General features: G+C 39.7%; 2 protein-coding genes and 1 long non-coding RNA gene across 11 annotated transcripts in view; 1 reads left to right on the top strand and 2 right to left on the bottom strand.

Moving 5' to 3' along the window:
* iqub (IQ motif and ubiquitin domain containing) overlaps window positions 1–6,501 on the bottom strand; it is a 16,409-nt gene extending 9,908 nt beyond the window's left edge. The window contains exons 1-6 of one of the 3 annotated variants that reach the window (XM_044194213.1): window positions 6,076–6,501; window positions 5,557–5,667; window positions 5,167–5,274; window positions 4,150–4,284; window positions 3,040–3,207; window positions 1,997–2,172 (exon numbers count right to left, since the gene is read on the bottom strand). In XM_044194213.1, the coding sequence (XP_044050148.1) occupies window positions 1,997–2,172; window positions 3,040–3,207; window positions 4,150–4,284; window positions 5,167–5,274; window positions 5,557–5,667; window positions 6,076–6,241 (864 nt within the window). In that variant the 5' untranslated portion in view covers window positions 6,242–6,501. Of the gene's footprint in view, window positions 1–1,996; window positions 2,173–3,039; window positions 3,208–4,149; window positions 4,285–5,166; window positions 5,275–5,556; window positions 5,696–6,075 lie in introns of all 3 variants that reach the window. The other 2 variants (XM_044194215.1, XM_044194214.1) reach the window with 2 other exon arrangements.
* LOC122875265 (ankyrin repeat and SOCS box protein 15-like) lies at window positions 4,589–19,557 on the top strand. 7 transcript variants are annotated; one of them, XM_044194219.1, is made up of 11 exons: window positions 9,149–9,470; window positions 10,576–10,716; window positions 11,371–11,472; window positions 11,576–11,628; window positions 11,908–12,039; window positions 13,004–13,168; window positions 13,724–13,969; window positions 14,258–14,429; window positions 15,579–16,104; window positions 17,490–17,643; window positions 18,663–19,557. In XM_044194219.1, the coding sequence occupies exons 3-11, from the start codon at window positions 11,375–11,377 to the stop codon at window positions 18,836–18,838; spliced, it is 1,722 nt and encodes a 573-aa protein (XP_044050154.1). In that variant the 5' UTR covers window positions 9,149–9,470; window positions 10,576–10,716; window positions 11,371–11,374; the 3' UTR covers window positions 18,839–19,557. The 7 variants fall into 7 exon arrangements, with proteins under 7 accessions (XP_044050152.1, XP_044050154.1, XP_044050153.1 ...); XM_044194217.1 differs by lacking the exons at window positions 9,149–9,470; window positions 10,576–10,716 and adding an exon at window positions 4,589–4,791; XM_044194218.1 differs by lacking the exon at window positions 9,149–9,470 and having other exon boundaries at window positions 10,466–10,716.
* LOC122875267 lies at window positions 15,973–17,841 on the bottom strand. The gene is made up of 3 exons (XR_006377778.1): window positions 17,719–17,841; window positions 17,464–17,600; window positions 15,973–16,075 (listed from the first exon to the last, which is right to left on the bottom strand). It is a non-coding gene; the product is annotated as an uncharacterized LOC122875267 (long non-coding RNA).

Genomic DNA, 19,557 nt, shown 5'->3' with positions numbered 1-19,557 from the left:
ATCTCTGGATTTTTAGCATGCATTGTGCCTGTGTGTCTGTGCATTCCAACAAGTCCTCCAAATTAAACTTCAAAATATGTTGTTTGTCCACACCCTCTAGAACAACACATAGAAGTGTTTTCTAATCCAACGTTTGTTTGTACCTTCCAAAAACCATTACAAATCACTTAATAAATAAATAGATTTTATGATGTGACAATTCTGTGATTAATGTTTTGTTGGGTTTAAGCAAAAAAAAAAACAAACACAACAACAACAGCAACATTACTGTCTGCAAAAGAGGCTTTTTTTGATAATATCACTGGCTGTCACCAAAGTCAAAACTGTTCAAATCCAGCATCAAGTTAAACACTGATTTACACTCAGTTTCCAGTGCATCAAGTCTAATACAGCAGCCCTGAGATACAGTAAATCCTACTTTTATAATGTTCAGTTTTTGTTAAAAGAGAAGAAAAGAGAAGTGTTGATTACATTTTATGGTAATTTCGGAGGCTGTAGTTTCTGCTGCTGTTACACTGAGAGGTGTTTCTAATATTTAGTCCAGCCTCACTAGTATAAATGGAGTAGACAAAATATTACACCTCATAAAATATAACACAATAAAATTCAATAGCAGTGCAGAACTACAGCCTTCAAAATGATCCTGAACTGCAGCTTCCCCCTTAGAAAGTTGACATGATTATTTTTTTTCAGCAAAAACTATTCGTGTTTTTAATTTAAAAAATGCAAGAGAAATGCCATAATCGTTCTTGAAAGCACTGTTAACCTTGTTTTACTCGGTTTTGTTTCACAGTTTTTTCTTTCAGCTTCTGATAAGCTATAGCTCTTCAACAGTGTAATTAAAGTTTAGTTTATTTGTACTCAGGCAGCAACAAAAGTTCAAGATATTCCTTTTAACTGAAAAAATGTAAGAAATAAAGCATTGACTGTGACTGATTATCTCTTTGCAGGAAGTTTCAAGTCTTTGCAAGTTGATTTTCAGAGAAATAAGAATGCCAGGAAGTAAAGAAATGAATCTGTAAAGTGATGGATGATTTGTAAATGATTACCATTTACCATTCATTCAGCAAATGGCACATGCATATAGAGTGCCTCAGTATAAATACCTTGGTATCTGGCTGGTCATTAATCTTAACTTCACATCACATTACCACACTGATTGCTAAATTGAGAACCATACTTGGTTTTCTGTACAGAAATAAGGATTTCTTCCCTATTGACCAGAGAACAATAATTGTTGAATCAATATTTTTTATCTGTTTTGGATTATGGAGACGTTATATATGGAAAAGCTGCCATCTCTACATTGAAATCAATGGATGCTGTTTACCACTCAGCCCTGTGATCCCTACAGCACCCACCACTACTATCTTTTTAACTGTTAGCTATCATACACTGTTGTTTTCATTGTTAGCTATTTTGTTTGCAAGCACTGTTTTACATCTCGATACAATTGTAAATGATGATGCCTCCTCAATGGTCTTTTGAGGTGAAATAAAGGTTGTAGTAGGTTGCAGTGATGTAAAATACGTATGTTGATGTGAAGTTAACAAGGTTAACCATGCAAAACCCCCAGTATGGTATGGTAAGTGATTTCTGAACTAAAATAGTGTAAATGTTTTAATTTTATTGATATTCTTCTTTATATGGATAGATAATAACGCTCACCAGAGAGGTGTTACTGCGACCATTCGTCTTCTGGTTCAAGAGGCTCATTTACATACTCTCTCTCTCTCTGTAATTACATTTTTTAATTTGCACATGAAGTCATGTTCTGTCTCATGCCTGAATGAGAATGCAGTTTTGCAGTAATGAGTGACATTTAAATGCGCCACACACACATCCAGCTGTTGGTCTGTGTGGTTTCATGCGTTTAAGTTTTTATTATTTTTATTGTTTTTTATTCTGTATTAAATTCAGTCTGCAAACAAATTCATCAGCTCCTGATAACTAAAGTGTGACAGTGATATTTTTGTTTTGGAGCTCTGTACTGTACCTGTGTGTTGCGGCTGAAGACCACCACTCCTCTGTCAGGTCTCCTCTTGGGCGGGGTCTGGACTGCAGCGTGGTGGTACTCTGCCCCCGTCAGCCGGTGTCTGTAGCCGCCCAGGAAGGCCTTCTGCTGGCGGGGACGCTCAATCTCCACCACCACCTCCTGGAACACATCCTCATCTGGAAGTCAGAGAGAGTCATTTTACAGAGAGCTGAAGTCTGTCGTCATTTTGCAGTGCGTAACAAGTGTTTATGTCGTTATGTGTCTGGTCCAAAAATCTAAAATTAAAAAAACCCCAAAACTCTAGCTGTACTAGATTCTGAAATTAAATACTTCACATCACCTTTGCAAATCCTTTCATTCTTCATTCACAACTTGTAATCATTTCAGCTACTCTGTATGAACATGTCAGTGGTATTGTGTCCTGACATTGGTCTTATGAAAGAATTTGGGAGTTTAGTTTAAGTTTAGTTCATGTTTAGACTAATCATATTAATTTTATGTATGTATTTATATATATTTTTAATGTTTCTTTTCTCATTTTGTTCTATGGAGTCTGAAGTGACAATAATTATAGAATTTTACAGTAAATGTATTTATTTTTTACAAATGAATACATTTAAAAATACTTTACTGATTAAATTAGCATTCTTTATTAATGCATCATTAATGCAATGCCAACTCAATTCAATTTGTAAAAGTTATTTTAAATGAATAAAATTAATGTTGATTATTAACTATATTTGTATATTATAATTAAAGGTTATTATTTATTTTAATTAAACACTGTAGAATTATTCCGATAGCACAATCAAGCTTCCATATTAAACACAAATAAATCGGATCTTTGAAAGAAAACTCACATTCTTTCTTAAATATTTACTCAGCATTAAGATAATCTTCCATTTGCTATAAAATGGTGAAGTGCAAGCAAAATAATTAATTTAAAGCTGCATTAAGTGAGCTGCTTCTACATCCAGCAGACAAACTTACACACACACACACACAGTTTGTAGAGGACAGTACAGAGGGCAGGTTGTTCACACCTGTTTGGACTCGGACGGTGATGACGTCCGGCATGTTGTCGTGCTCTGGGGGGCGAAGGGGGCGGAGTGGGTGGGTGTTCGGGTCGGTGGAGCTCATTTCCATTCGGGTGGAGCTGTGAGGCCGGACGCCGAGCTCCATCAGACTCTGCTGCTCTTCCACCACTCTGCCTGAAAAACAACAGGCTGACCACTCGTGCTGACTCACAGTCCACACGTCCACATGGACTCACATTTGGTCATTTCGAAACAGATAAATTGCATTTCGTGGCATTTTACAGCGTCTAAAAGACTATTTGTTTTTGCTCCACATCATCTTTTTTTCACCAACCATTTCTTTCGTCTCCACATATTTTAGAAGCAAAAATCCACATTAGAGTCTTGTTATATGAGAGTGACCGTGCCTGAGTGTGCATGTGGATCCAGTAAAAGAAACGTGGTAAAACATAATGTTTTCCCACTATTAAATAAAAAAACCAGGATTTGTTTTCCACAGAAAGAAAGAAAGCTCATTTCTGTGTGTCTAATACAGTGGTTCCCAAACTGACTAGGGCTAAGTGGCTAAACTGGACAGTCATTAAGTGCTACTCACCAAAACGAGTGCATCTTTGTGCTCTAACAAATGCGTTGAATACATTTCCTTCTTTTCTTTGCAAATGCGAGTTTTTTGGCTCATTAGCCGTGTGTAGCTCAGTGGAACAGTGTGAAACTATTGGCATAACTGTGTTTCATGTCAAAACAGGGCTGACTCATAGAAAAATCCCCCCTATAGCTCCATAGTGCTACTAAACGTCTAGAACTCCACGGGGAACCTTTACATTACCCACCAGGAAGGCAGGTGGGCTGCGGTGGCTTTAACCTTTTTCTGCATCCAAAAAGGGGGCATGATAGAAACTAGTTTGGGAACCACTTATCTAACATGTGCCCTGGTGACAATACTGAAACTTAATGTTCTACTAAGATAATAGTGGGCGCGTTTGTTTACACTGATAGGTATCAGGCTGGGATCGATGGTTACCACAAGTTACTCATTGCTCTCACAACTCTTCAAACCCTTCACCTGCCGGAAAAAACAACATCTCCCTGTGTTTGTTGGTAGAGAAACAGATGTACCGTCCAGAGAGATCTGCAGCACCTCAGCAGGAACTCTGAGCTCTGGGGCAAGGTGACGCTTCAGCTCCTGAATGCTGAGACCGATGGCGAAGGCCACGGTCATCACATGACCCTCTGGCATCAGCACCACCTTCACTGCAGCCACACACAGATACATTCTATCATAGACTGGGTTTACCTCTGAAATCTGTCATTTTTTTTATGTTGTGGGATTTTATCACGACAGTCTGTTTTTTACAACTGAAATTATATTGCTTTTCATAAGGTACAAAAAGAACAAATGATTTATTACTTATAAAGTGGTTTTAGTGGTGTCATTGTGAAGGATTTTATAAGTCCATTTTTTTTTATTTTTCATTAAACTTTGATTGTTAAATTCTCAGAAAATGAATGACGTTTTCCACATCATAAATCTCCACAGTTACCATCCACTGCCATTGTGACTGCTGTCTAGCTGCCGCTAATAGAACTTTAACAAGATATTGATCTTCATGTTGTATAATTCAAGTGACAGGTTACCAAGAAACAGCACAACACATCTTAGGTATTTCGCTGCCTACACTTCATCCTTCACTTCATCAGATCTTTCTATTTTTTGCAAATCCCAGAGTACATGAGTATGATCTGCATTATTTTGTTACGGTATGTTTACATCGTGCCTCCGTATTTTATCACTCTGCAAATATATACAACTGAAATTAAAATTAAATGGGATGATCTGTGACAAATGGATTTGGGAAATGCGTCACACAGTCAACAGATCAGTCTTAGTGAGCCAAAATCTGATGCAGGCTTTTTAAACTATTGTGTAGAAATCAAGATAATTTCATTTGGAAAATAAACTAAATAAATCCCATCAGGCAGGCAACAACCCACAACCAAGAAACATTTGGGGATGAGTGGCAGCAGATTCAGGATATTTAAGATTAAGATAGGGTCCAATTCAAATGTATATATATGAATCCATCCAATGGTTGTTAATATACATATATATATAGCTCTAAATCAGAGTCTTACCTGTAGCTGTAGAGTTTCCAACATTTTCTTTTCTCTGCTCTCTAAGCTGCTCGGCATCATCGGACAGATCAGCCTGAGTTTCAGCTTCTTCCATAGTCTCCGGCACATCTGTACAGTCCAGAAAGTTTAAAAGGGTCCTTTTCAAAATGTTTGTTTATTCTATGAGTATATGTTAAAAAATTAATACCGGCCAATATTGTCTCAAGTATCTATATCAGCCTCAAAAATCTAGTATCAATTGGGTTGTTGTATATTTTGTTTTGTGACAGAGAAATCTAAATCATCCATATTTCGTCACACTGTGTTAATAATATCTGTCACTGAATTTAAAACTTTTGGTTAGTCATATCAGATGCAGGATCTTTGAGGTTGTTTGACTGAGAGTCTTACCAGTTGCTATTGAGTTTCCAACATTTTCTGTTTTCTGAGGCTCTCTGAGCTGCTCGACGTCATTGTGCAGATCAGCCTGAGTTTCAGCTTCTTCCGCGGCCTCCAGCACATCTGCACAGTCCACACAGAGAGGACAAATCTGAATATCAATACAAATGATTCTTGTCAAACACTAGACTTAGATAGCTATTTTAATATCTCAATAAATACTTTAATCAATTAGGATTTCTGCAGTGGTAACCTGTAAGAGAAGCTGCACTTCAGTTGTTGCACTTATCTCAGAATTTGAAGTCTTTAAAGGAAGACCTTTTTTGTAAATGTAATTTTTTTCCTGTTTTTTATTTATTCAAATTTGAATGTGAATTTAAGGCAGAAACATATGCAGTATGTAGTTATATGTATATGGGTCATATATAGCACAGCAATGGACAATATGTATAAGTATTTACTTTTAAGGACTTGATTTAAAACATTGTCAAGGACCTCCAGTCAGTGGTGGTGTGGTCAAACTGGACTCACCTTTGGTCAACCTGTAAGCCTGCACCGCCTCTCCATCACTCCCCGGCTCTCTGTCGACATCTGGCGGTTGCTCTGCAGTACTTCCACCTGGTTGTGGGTTTGTGTCCGTGTTTTCTTCCTTAACGTCTTTCACCTCCTGTTCTTCATTTTCTGTTTGCTCCGACATGGCAGCTTTAACAGACCGGCTAACGCTAGCTTAGCTTGTTAGCTTTCTCACTAACTGAGGTGAAGTTAACAAGCGTGCTGTAAATCCGCCAGAACGCAGAGTCAATGTGACCGGCGGTGACACGGTGGGAGACTGGTCCACTGACACTCGTTTCAACTTCTTCTTTAATGTCTGTTTTATTGTCCCTGTTTAACGAGGTTTTGAGTTAGCAAAGTGCAGCTAACACTGTCTTTCTAACGTTTGCTTGGTTTCCAGGCAACGCCAGAGTTTACAAGTTGCTATAGTAACCATAAACGTCACTGTCCGTGTTAGACTACATGTAGCTACATTGTTCAAATTTTATATTGTTTTTATATTTTTATTATATATATTTTTTTGTATTATTTACATTTACTTTGATTTATTTTCATATTTTTGATTGTTTTACTTTTTTCTTACTACTCAGACACATGGTAAGGATTTTTAATACCATGGTCAGTCTGCCTTGTTTTTTTTTTTTTACATAAACAGAGTTAGCTACACTTTACATGTTGTTGCTTTTTGTTTTTCCTTTAAAGATGTTTTCTTTGGAATATCTGATAAGAAACAAGATGACAGAAAATAATTGTAATGTGAATAATTTTGAAAGTTAATTTGTAGTTGTTAGATATATTGTTTTTATACAACTATAACCCAAATTATAACATTTATGTTTAATTTTAGCTTTAGGAACTTTTACATACCAAACATAAAATGATCTCATAAAACATGATCAACTGTTTGAAGCAGCCAAGGTGACAAAATGGAATGAGAAGAATGTGTTGGCCTCACAAAAATGTACATTTTAAATATTTATTTTATTACATTAAACATATATATATATGTGTGTGCTTTAGCATTGCATGTAGTATTACTTTATGGGTAATAGTGTCATATGCAGTGTGTGGGATCATAATAATATCAATATACAGTATATGCAATGTTTCACAATTGTCAGGAAGGTGAGTGTGAGGCAGCAGGAGCTGAATGCAGATAGTCGGGGCAGATAGGGACAGTTGAATGATTTAATGATCAGTTGAAGGGGGTGGACAGGAAACTACAACGATCTGACAACTGACTGGGGATATGCGCTGCAGGGCTGATGAGGAAATCAGGTGCAGGTGGGGAGGTGGGTGGGGAAGCTCAGGTGAGGGGAATGATGTGATTGCAGGGCAGATGGGAGTGACAGGATCTGGAATAAAAGGAAAGTCTGAAGGCATCTGGTGGACAGAATAACAGTCAAGGGGCCTAAGAAAGTGGAAATGTGTCTGAAGAGAGGGACAGAGAGGCAGAATGAGCATGAATCCACATAATAGAGGTGGACATTTTGACAACTATGGACATTTTGGAGCATTTAAATCCCTGTCGTTCTTATTTCTGTAGGACTTGTTTAAGGATTGGCGTGTTGGTCGAAGAAGTACACATAATGAATGCACTTATCTTCAACTGGTGTAAAACTTTACTGATTATTTACACCAGTAGATGCAGTTTAGCAGGTTTAAGTGGAAAACCTGAAAAAAATACAAACTACAAGCTGTCACAGACAGAGGAAGCATTCACCTCATCAAAGTAAAAGCCCTGAAATGTCACTGCTGCTAAGTTCTCAAAACCCTGAGTTGTGTGTTTTTATTCATTCTGTTCCCTTAAGTGATCTTGCAGTAGCAAAACTAGTAGTGGTAGCCTGTTAGTAGGAGCAGAAAGTAAGTATTAGTGGTACCAACAGTTGAATCACATGTAATAACACAGGTAGTACGCGTAAAAACAAGCAATAGTAGTAGAAACACTATTACTAGTAATAAAAGTAGTTGGTAGTATATGTAATTTTCACTGTGCTGAAAGTGCAGAGACTTATACTCACTCAGTCATACGGTGCCCATTACCTCTAACGACTACAAATACATGCACTGCTTAAGTTTGGACAGATGAAAACGTTTAAAGCTGGTTCTGTCAGTGTACGGATGAGAACCAGTCTTATTTTAGTAGTTTTACAGCCTCCTGTACTGTATAGTGACAGTATGGGAGCTTTACTGTATGTTGAGCTATATGCTGCTGTTTCAGTAAGTGAGCCAGACAAGGCGACATGCTGGCCTCTGTAAAGCTCCACTAATCTGCTGCTGGACATCTGCTGGCTCCCCAGAAATCACACAGCCTGCAGCAGAGTGGGAGGACCGGCATAAACCTGTCACACACAGGTATTCATTTATCCGGGGAAGGTCTGCTTGTCCCGTTAGTGCTCTTTCAGGATCACACTGTTGCACACTAAGACACTTAAACACACACTGGGACCTGACCAAAGATCCGGACAATAGTTGGATCTGGGATCTGGAAAGGTACAATCTGATACTGTACGTTACAAAACAACATGATAACATACATTAAAACACGATACAATAGATTTGTCTGTTCTGTTATTTGCTCTTCAATGGTTTACTGTTAGATGGTCTCTTGTGTGATACAATGGTTTCTGTTTGTTGAAAAGGTTAATAAAAATAATGAATTATTAAAAAAAAAGAGAGATTTGTCATTTCGGCGAGGTTTTCCTCATTAAATGAAGGTTAAAGACATCTGAAGAAAAAAGTACTTCGGCGAGAAAAGGAAGGGAGTAAAAAAGGAGGGACAGAATTTGGGAAAAGCAGAGAAAAGCCAAAAACAAGTTAAATCAAGCCGATGAGTCACAAACAGCAGAAAACAAAACCAGAGCATTAAAATCACACCAGGAAACAATTACAAAACTGTTTTCTCATAAAAGAAGATTTAAAGTCTGGATCGAGGGGACGGCACATAGCTCCGCTGTCGCCTGGTTGCCCAGTTTTCCTGCAGCTCTTGCTTTAACTCAGCCAACAGTTTACGAGACATCCATCATCTCATATTTCTCAGACAAAGCAGCGGAGGAAAAAATAGACCCAATTGATTTTGCTTTCCACGAAACAATTGGCTGCATGAGTCCACGGCCTAAGCCCCAGACGCTTGTGGGATCTTGAATGTGGGATTCCCGCCAAAAATGGCAAAGACCTGGCTTAGCTCACACAATAGCACACGTAACCAGCTATATATAAGACCAGCAGGCCAGGTGTTGACCACACGCCCCTCATTGTGTTTCTGCAGGCAGGGCTGCGAGGCATCTGAAAGCAGGTCACAACTAAATATATAAACACTCTGCGCTGTTAGTGGAGAGTGACCCGCCCGCCTGAGCCGCTAACATACCTCACAGGTGAGAATTTTTAGGTTCATCTGCAAAGATGTGCAGGTAGATGAGTTTTTTAACCAGATGTTTCTGTCAGAATTAAGTTTTTTTGTTGTTGTTGCTGAGATGTGGTCAGTTGAAGTGAATCTGTTGTCATCTGTCATTGTTGGTGTTTTTGCATTGACATGTAATTTATGTTTTATGTTGTCATGTTTTTAGTGAACGGGGAGTCCTAAATATTCAAATAAAAGTTAACTTTATTTTACCAGTCTGTAATTTCTGAATAATTTCCTGGAAAGAATTATGTAATTTGGTACTAATTATAGGGAAAATAGGAATTTTATTGAAATAAAAGTTCAATTTAAAGCCAAGAAAATATTCATTCATTGCTAATTCATAATTGGAAACTTTATTCTTCATATATTAATGAATTAATGAATAATTGTTTGCTTGCCTATGGACAAATTTCACATATTTGCATGCTCAGCTGACCTGCTCTGCTCTGTCTCAATTTTCTCTATTATTAGCACCATTTCCCAGGAAAGTTCCTGGGAAACAATTTGGAAATTGCAGATCTGTAAAATGAAGCGTTGCCTTTTGTTTTTGTTGACACAGTACCAAAAGATATGTTAATTCAACTCCACGGTCATTTTTTAAGGCAATAATTTGTTGGGTTGTTGTCTTGGATTGTTGTGTTTCTGTTATTTTGTCCACCCCCTTGTACCAACTGGTATTTCAACTGGATGCAGGTTTACAAACTCTGTTTTTCAGTTCTGGTAAATAGTTTAATAAGTAACTGACATCACATTTCTGTCATTTAGTAACATTAATGTGGCGTTAATGTTACTCTACAAGTTGATAGGGTCATATGGCACAGAATCAGCTTGTTTGAACATCTTCAGTTGTGGACAAAAGACGTCATCTGTATCAGAGATTTTGGACTGTAAACTAAAAACACAGACAGCTGCAGAGCATCAAGACTTGAACCAATGATATCATCACATGGAAGGAAGGAAGTCAATTCAAACGTATGGAGCAATTTAGAAAATGGTCAGCGGGGATGTTAAAAATCCATTTAATGGTTTTTAGCTCCTAGTTGTTTTTTTTACGTCACATTTCCTGTCTGGTTCAGTCGCAGTGTTTACAGGAGCGGCAGGCAGCTGTTTTCAGCAAACAAGCCCTGATAAACCCACTATACACTACCTGCCCAGCAGCAAACAGCAGACAGACACAGTTAGAGACCAGCTGGTGAGGAAAGTGGAACGTCTAGCAGGTAAAGAACCAGATTTTTTTCAAGTCAAGTGTGGAACACTTAGGAGGAGCTATTTGCAGAAATGGAATATAATATTTATAAGTATGTTTTCATTGGTGTATAATCACCTGAAAATAATAATTGTGTTTTTGTTACCTTAGAATAAGCCATTTTTATCTACATGGGAAGCGGGTCCCCTTCCACGGAGGTCGCCATGTTGCACTGCCATGTTTCTACAGTAGCCCAGAACAGACAAAACAAACACTGGCTCTAGATAGGGCCTTTCACGTTTTTTGCGGCCACCGTAGTTTCTCCTGCACGCTTGGAAGGGGAGGGTGAGGCGAGCGGTATTCAAATGGTTGCAAACTTCAATTTCACCACTAGATGCCACTAAATCCTACGCACAGGACCTTTATATTCATCAAGTTGCTCTGTGTCTGCTGGATGGGAAAATAGGCAGCTGTTTGCTAACAGTTAGCCACAACTACTTTCTAAGTTGATAATATGTTAGATGTTTTGTTTTCAGCTTGGTCTGCTGCCCTCAAGTGGCCAAAAAATAAATTAATGTAATTTTAAGCATCTGTGATTTGTGTAATGTGCTCAAAAATGCGAAACCACCAGTTTGGTCCTTGAAATGCTGCTTATCATCTGGAATCATGTGTCTCCTCCCTGCAGAGTGATGAACACTTATGAAGGTGAAGAGGATACCTATGACTACATCATCCAGCTCAGTATTCAAGACTCCTGCCAAGATGCCTTTCTGAAATCTGCAGCAAGGTAAGGAAGCCACATCCAAACTTCACCCAACTCCAAAAAAACATTTCATAATTTGATCAAACCCAGCTGACCGCCCTGTGCTCCCTCTGCCCCTGGCTGTTAGTTTAGCAGCAGCGACGGATGAAAATTTGAGAGTCCTGGCTGCCATCGAGCAAGGTAGGTTGGACGTGATCCTGGAAATACCTTCATCATTACAGAGCGTTGTCTCTGTGTTTGGTCTGTTGGCTCTCCTCTGAAAGTCACACGGCCAGCAGCTGTAGATGAGGACTGCCAGGCATCAGGAGACTGTCAGACCGACAGAGAGAGGGAGATATATAAACAAAGAGGTGGGAGAGAGGTGTAGTTTGAGAGAAGGAAAAGGTGGAAGAGGAGAAACTGTCTGTTTCTGATCTTTCCTAAAACCCTGGGCTGCTGTCTTGTTGCTGTGGTGACCAGGTGAGGTCTCAGTGCTCAGGGAGATGCTGGGGCACACCTTCGCCTTCAGGGAGTCGGACAGTCGTGGCTGGCTTCCCCTCCATCGAGCCGCATCCCAGCCAGTCCTGGAGGTTCTGGAGACTGTCTTGAGATGTAAGTACATTTCTTCAGTAAAAGGGCATTTTATTGATCTATCCGATAATTTTAAGAATTCCTTTAAAAGTTACAGTAAAAAATAAAAAATGTAAATAAATGTCACCATGTATGATCTTATGAAGACAGCGCCATCAAAAGGTCAAAGGGTTACTGATTATCTGACAAACTGAAGAGGCCAGTTCATAGCAATAATGTTTGAAATAATGCAGCAGCACAAGTCCAGTACCTGAGGGAGGACTTGACCTGAGGCTAAAAGTCACAGAAAGAAATTATAGATGTATGGCATGAACACTTCCTACTGCAAGTTTAATGTTAGCTTATATGGTGCAAAATATTCCATGATGTGATGTACATTTATTTTAAAAGTATAGACAGGCAACTAGACTATAAATGATAAAACACACTCTGTATATTGTTTCTATGGTATCTCTGAGTACTTAGTTAGTGATATGGTCGGCTGAACTGGAAAATCAGAAATCTGAAACCAATTTCCTTACAGTAGCATTTCTTTTTGCCACTTGAGTATAACGACTGTTAAGTGTTGACAGTTGCTAAGTGACACAGCAACAGACACACAGTGAAAATACAACCTCCTCCCACCTTTAACGGTGGAGGTGACACAAATAAATAAATAAAGATGAAGCATCAGCAAACATCAGGTTGATTGCAGGAGAGGTGACAGGACTAGTGACATCACCAAATAATGGCTGCCTGAAATAATATTATTCCACAGAATACTTCACTGAGAAACGATGCTGCCTTCCAGCTGATGACAGCTGATGTCAAGAGTCCCCTCGGTCTAAAATAACCTGTGATGTCGTTCCCCACTAATTCAGCCTGGAGGTCAGCAGACAGCGTTGTCCACGGGTTACCGGCTCACCTGCCAGGTTAGCACAGCTGGCAGACCGATATGAACTCTAGGAATGTACACGTTGACCTCTGTGTGTTGTGTTTGTGTCAGTGGCAGCTCAGGGGTTCAGCCTGGAGGAGAGGACAACTGTGGGGGGAGAGACGCCACTGACACTGGCAGTTAAAGCCGGACTGGTGCAGAATGTGAAAAGCCTGCTGGAGCACGGAGCCTCACCTCACAACACCAACAGCAAAAACGAGTCGCCGCTGCTGCTCGGTAACACTGCAGAGCGTGGAAGTAGTGATTAACGACTAATGGTCCCACGAGAGAGTGATGATCTTTATACACCTTGATGGATGGATGAAATATGGAGAGACATCTTTGTTATTCCAGCATCTTTACCACTAGTGGGGTAAATGGTAAAGTTTGTCCTGAGGGTGGCGCTAGAGTAAAGGTCATGTTGTGCCTTAAAACCTCAGAAAAACTAGGAGCAAAAAGATGCTGAAAAGCTCCACGAACTGCAGAGTAGGTGATAATTCTCTGTTTGTTCACAACTACAAGGGACTCATTTTTACATTACACATAGTGAGATTCATTGTTAATATAAAAATGTCTTAAAGTGCAGCTTTAAAGAAAGTAAGCAAACCTTTGTTGTATAAACTGAACAACCTGCATTTGTTGATTTGGAAAAAAACAGCAGAGAATGCCCCACTTTTAAAAATGAAAATATAACACTTAACATTCCCTCTAAGCTACATATTGCTCTTTGGTGGTTTGTCATACACCCATTATTCGCTGCTGATTAAGACACACTTTCCCCTCACCTTGCAGCAGTGAGGGCCGGCTCTTACGAGATGACGCACATCCTGGTGACTCACGACACCTGGGTGGATCAGGTTTGCCAGAAGAAGTGGACGGCGATGCATGAGGCGGCCAAGGTCGGCAACGTGGACATCCTGATGCTGCTGCTGAGGAACGGCGGTCGGGTAAACCACAAGGACGTGACGGGAGTGACGCCGCTCGCCGTGGCTGCAGAGCATGGACACTTCCACATCACTGAGATTCTGCTGAACTGTGGTCAGTCTGAAGATAAAACTGAGTTTAACTGCAAGTTTAGAGACTGTGGAGAGACAGTTAACTCGCAAGGGGAGAAATGATGTAACGTGATGAATTTGTCAGATAGTATATTACAATAAATTAAAATTAAATTTGCTTGACAAAGGTCTTTGTACAGAAGCATTTGACTCATTCAGTGAGGGATTTATTTGTCTTATTTCTATTGACTTCCACATACACACCAGTCTCCATTTTTATTTGTGCATAGGTCCTATCTCCTCTTGTTTCTTCCCTCTCATCCCTGCTCAGGTAGCAGAGTGAACTCTCAGGCCTGTAATGGAGAAAGTGTCCTGATGGACGCAGCCGGATCAGGGAACACCGCCTGCATTCAGCTGCTGCTGGACAACGGAGCCAACCCCAACCTGCCCAGCCTCACCGGACACCTGCCCATTCACAAGGCAGCGTACGCCGGACACTACGAGTGAGCTCCTTCTGTCCAACACTGTCAGACTGTGGGATGTGATGAACACAGCAGCTTGTAGGGGACGCCAGTGGCTCGGTCACACCACAAAGTGAAATTCATCTGCATGTCTTTGTAAAAGTGGTGGAACTAAAGGCTCAGTGACATAGTGACTGCCAGGAATATGCTAGAGCTAATCTGTCACAGAAGCTCTCTGTACTTCTTTTGTACCAGGCCATTTACTGCCCCCTGGCATGTGTACATCATTGCAATAAATCACTAATTTCAATCGATACAGAGTTATTGGAGAGGGGAAAAAAGAAAGCTCTTAGAGCAAAATGGTTAGCTCGGTTGCTCACAGTTTATTTGAAACATGTATTTGTACCGCTGACTCCTGTCTGATAACTGTCTGCAAAACATTCCTCTTTTGTGAAGCAGTTTCTACTCCGTCAGAGGAGGATAAATAAAAGTAGATGGTGACACGCATCTATTAAACTAAGACAGCTTCCTCCATTTTGGACTCTCTGGCTCTCTGTTCCCTCAAAAGTCAGCACTGTCGAGGCAGCTTGTTATTGGTCAGCAGTAGGGATGCAACGGTATGAGATTTTCACGGTACGATAGAAAACGGTTTCACAGTATACGGTATTACACAATTATTATTATTATTATTATTATTATTATTATCAGTTACAATGATCTTTAAAGGAATGAAAACAGAAGGTTTTTTTTTGGTTTGACAAACCCTTTATTATAATTTCACAAAACATTTTGTCCTGACAGACATGAAACTTGATATAAACTTGAAATATATATATATATTTAATAATACTAATATGGTAGAATTCAATACCGAAGATAAGCAAATACATGGTACGATAACTGTCAATTTTCATACAACAGTATACCGTGAAACCGGTATACTGCCGGTATAAACCGGTATAAACCGGTATACTGCTGCAACCCTAGTCAGCAGCGCAAATTCACATATCAGAGTTCACCAAAATTTTACTCAACATGAAAAATTCACGCAATTACTTCACCCTCGAGAGCAAATCCATTGATTGTGCTGAAAAATGTCACCATTTTAAATGCTGGTGTGACCGGACTCAAAGTCTTTTTGAACTCTTGGTTCTTATTACGTGATTGGACCATTGTTTTCTTTTCCCACAGTACTCTGAAGATGCTGATACCTCTGACCACCAAGAAGGCCATCAAAGAGGCGGGTCAGAGTCCGGTCCACTCTGCAGCGGATGGAGGCCAGAGCCGCTGCCTGGAGCTCCTGTTGGCCTGCGGCTTCGACGTCAACTACCGCATGAACACGAGAAACTCTGAAAACTACCGCGACATGAGGAGGAGTGCATTGTACTTTGCCGTCTCCAACGGGGACGTGGACTGCACCAAAGTCCTGCTGACAGCCGGGGCGAAAACAGACCTGGACCCGCTGTGCTGCCTCCTGGTGGCGGTCAGGTCAGGGCGCTACGAGATTGTAAAGTTGCTGCTGGCGGCCAAAGCGGACGTGAACTGTTACTTCACGGTGGTGAGCGACACAGTGTTTCCCACAGCGCTGCAGTACTGCCTGAAGGACGAGGTGATGATGAGGCTGCTGCTCAACAATGGCTACAAGGTGGAGAGATGCTTTCACTGTCACCATGACAACGCTTTTGATGCTGCGGAAGAGGGGGAGGGGAAAATCCCAGTGAGTGACGGCTGTTACTTGTCTTCCTTGTTTTGTTTTCCTTAAAGCAATAGTTTGATATTTTGGGAAATACACTTTTCAACTCTGGCTGAGAGTTAGATGAGAAGATATATCACTCTTATATCTGTCCGTTAAATGTAAGGGACAGGGGTAAACAGCCGGTTAGCTTAGCACAAGGAGTGGAAACAGGTTGGAACAGCTAGCCTGGTTCTGTCCAATGATAACAAAATCCTCCTACCAACACCTTTCATGTAATTCATTAGTTACCATTTTATATTAATTTGTTTAATTTGTACAAAAACTGAAGTGTGAAAACGACAATTCACCATTTTATGTGAATTATGTTATGTGCCGGCATATTTCTCGGCTCTGAGCAGTTCGCAGGCAACTGGGGGTTGTGAGGTGGAAAGTAAAAGACGGGACAGACTCCAAAATGGACGCACATTGGGTGTCTGCATAGGTGCACATGTTTACACATGTGTTTTTGGGCCACGTGCACAGTTTGCCTGTATCAGGCTGCGGATGATCCGCCCAATTTGCAGACATAGCCAGATGACAAAATATATGTCCTGCAGACTCTCGCGGCAATGCAGATGTGGACTGTGTCATTTGCACTTAAAGGTGCGAAGGTTGGGATGGTGCATGGACCTGTAGTGTGTCTGACTTTCATGCAGGAGACCGGACATGTTTAAAAAAAAAAAACATAACCACAGTCACATAGTCACTATGTGACATTTTAGCAGAATCATTCAATATCAACGTTCTTGTCTGGCAAAAGGCTCGACTTGTGTCATTTCCAGCAGAATTCTGCCACCTGGATCATTTAAACACACTTGCTGTTACCACCAGTAACCACAGGTGTCGCCAAATAAACCAGGACTGAAATCTGAAGAATCATAATTGTAATGTTCAATTTTAGTATGATTTTTTTCAACCCATTAATGTTAATTCAGTTTTCAACTGCTTGCACCATGATTAAAGATATTTAAGACAAACTTCTCAGCAGAGAAAACAACTGAATATAAAAGATCAGGGGTTGAATCCATTGACCCATCAGTGCGAATGAGAAACATCAATTGAGGGATGGGACGATAATCTGTATTAAACAGAATATCTAAAAATATAATGGTGGTCGATTCTGTTTCTGTCATTATTCTAATTACCGACAAAGACCACAAGTGGGAGCCCCTTCTTAAAAAACGACATGCATGCTGGAAATTCGCATTTATCACAGAGGAAGGTTGAAAGATAAATATTTTAGACAGAATATCAGAATAAGTTGCACATTTAAAGTGAAAGTTTACACTCTCTAAAAATGTGTTTACTTTTATACACACAGATAAAGAAAACATTAATGACCTTCTGAATGTCCGTCCTCTCTCCAGTTCTGTGAGTTCATGAGCCTCAGCTGCCTCATGCATCTGTCTGGGAGCGTGATCCGGATCCTGCTGGACTACGTCAACCACTTCCACATCTGCTCCAAGCTCAGACTCATCCTGGAGAAACAGACAGAGTGGCCCGAAATATGCGACATCCTCAGTGAGTTCATCCATGATTTTACGGCAATTGTCAGGTTGGAGGCAAGAGTTTTACAGCAAAGGTGCGCCGCCTCACCTGAGATAAAGACCGCCTTCACTAACATCTGAAGAAATGATCACACTTTAATGAATTAAAACTAACCTTTAGAGAAAACACACAGTCGCTACATCACACAGCAAAGGCCATATATTTACAGAGTGATCACGAGACAGGATTTGTCAGGATCTATTGGACTCAGCTCAGCAGGCGACAGTGACTGACTGTTTGCGTCTGTGTGACTAATCTAAGCAGCATGTCACAGGAAAACGGGTCACACAATATTAGTTAATTGAACAAAATAGAAAAAGAAATAGATACATGAAATAAAGTTTATTTATTTATTTAGGTAATATAAGTAATCAGGTTAGCATTGTTAAATTTCAATGTGATTTTAACAATGCAAGACAAACAAAAACAATGTAAGTGTCTACTGATAAAAGAATAAAATAAAGAGATGTTAATTAAAAAAAAGGAGATAGTGGCGGAGATGGTAAGTTCAAGTATATTTCTTTTATCCGTCTATATATTTTTGTCCTACTGGTTGTCTCTTTTGATGTGGCAGGAAGTGACATATTTAGCAGAAGGAGGGGTACTGTCTCCCTTTCGGTCAGACTTCTGAATTCGGGGCAGTTTTTCAAAAAAAATGAGTAAAGAATTCCTCCCTAATATTTCTGTGTTTTTGACATTTTGTCAGAAAATGTAATTCTGTCTCTACAGCACCCTCATCACAATGAAAACACTGTCTGTCACGTTGTTTTTACATTGTCATTTGATACATTATTATAAAATTATCACTATTCTCTAGTACATATAAAATATTAAGGGGGCTCTATCAGCACTGAAGGCCTTTTAGTTTTGTTTCTATCTAGCACAATGTATTTCCTCTCATCTCTCCTCTATATCATTGTGTTTAATCCAGTTCTGTTTTATTACAGTATAAATTAATAAAGTAAATTGGTTTTCTGAACCTTGCTCTCCAGACAGTCCTCGCTCCCTCATCCACCTCTGCAGACTGGAGATCCGGAGGCGTCTGACCCTAAAGAGACTCAGCAACCCTGAAATCATGAACTCACTCGTTTTCCCGCCCAGACTGAAGAGCTTCATACTGTACCAGGAGCTCGACCTCTACAGCCTGGACCCTGAACGCATCATGTGAAGATATGTGGATTTTCTCTGGAAGAGTCCTTCTTGTTTTGAAAGGATGCAACAATTTTTTAAATCTTTGTAATCTCTCGTTTTGATAAGCACAATACTGTATAGATAAACTTTATTATTATTATTTTTAAAGTACTTTTTATCATAGATTGTGATTATTCTGTTTTGGAATAAATGTGTGATTCTAAAAGTCAGAATCTATGTTTTTACAGAAAATGTAAATGTTTGTTGAAATATAATTTTTTTTTCCACATTTCAGCCCATTTACTCCAAGTCAAATGTACTTTACACTTCTTCTCACTATTTTCCAAATCACATCCCCGTTAAGTTTTTTTTTTTACAATGTGGCACTTTTTGACCCCTTAGTGGCCCATGGGTGGTGTTGATGATCAGCCCACCTGTCTGCAAGATATCTCAACAACTACGTGACAAACTTTAATGTAATTTACTGTGAATATTCGTGGTCCTCAGCGGATGAAATCGTAATGATTTTGGTGACCCCCTGACCTTTCATCTTCTAGCGCCATCATCAAGACAAAATTTCCATTTGCAATTGTTTTGAGATATCAACATCTAATGCAAGAAATTATAAATGGTGATATTCTATATTTTTCTTATTGTTAACCCCACGTGCAGACCCAACCCAACAATGAATTGATCTACTAACAAGTAATGTGTGTGTAATAAAAGCCTGATATATCTTCCTCCTCTGAGCCATAG

Source organism: Siniperca chuatsi, linkage group LG4 (assembly GCF_020085105.1).
Source record: "Siniperca chuatsi isolate FFG_IHB_CAS linkage group LG4, ASM2008510v1, whole genome shotgun sequence".
Classification (NCBI taxonomy): Eukaryota; Metazoa; Chordata; class Actinopteri; order Centrarchiformes; family Sinipercidae; genus Siniperca; species Siniperca chuatsi.
Note: the sequence above shows the minus strand (reverse complement) of the source record. Positions and strands in the feature narration are given on the sequence as shown.

What these genes read in the sequence shown, in the direction of transcription:
- LOC122875265 (XM_044194216.1), top strand. Translation starts at nt 11,330, where the DNA reads ATGCTGCTTATCATCTGGAATCATGTGTCTCCTCCCTGCAGAGTGATG. An exon ending in CGAGTCGCCGCTGCTGCTCG is followed by an intron (nt 13,169 to 13,723) that starts GTAACACTGCAG and finishes CTCACCTTGCAG; the next exon opens with CAGTGAGGGCCGGCTCTTAC. An exon ending in TGAGATTCTGCTGAACTGTG is followed by an intron (nt 13,970 to 14,257) that starts GTCAGTCTGAAG and finishes ATCCCTGCTCAG; the next exon opens with GTAGCAGAGTGAACTCTCAG.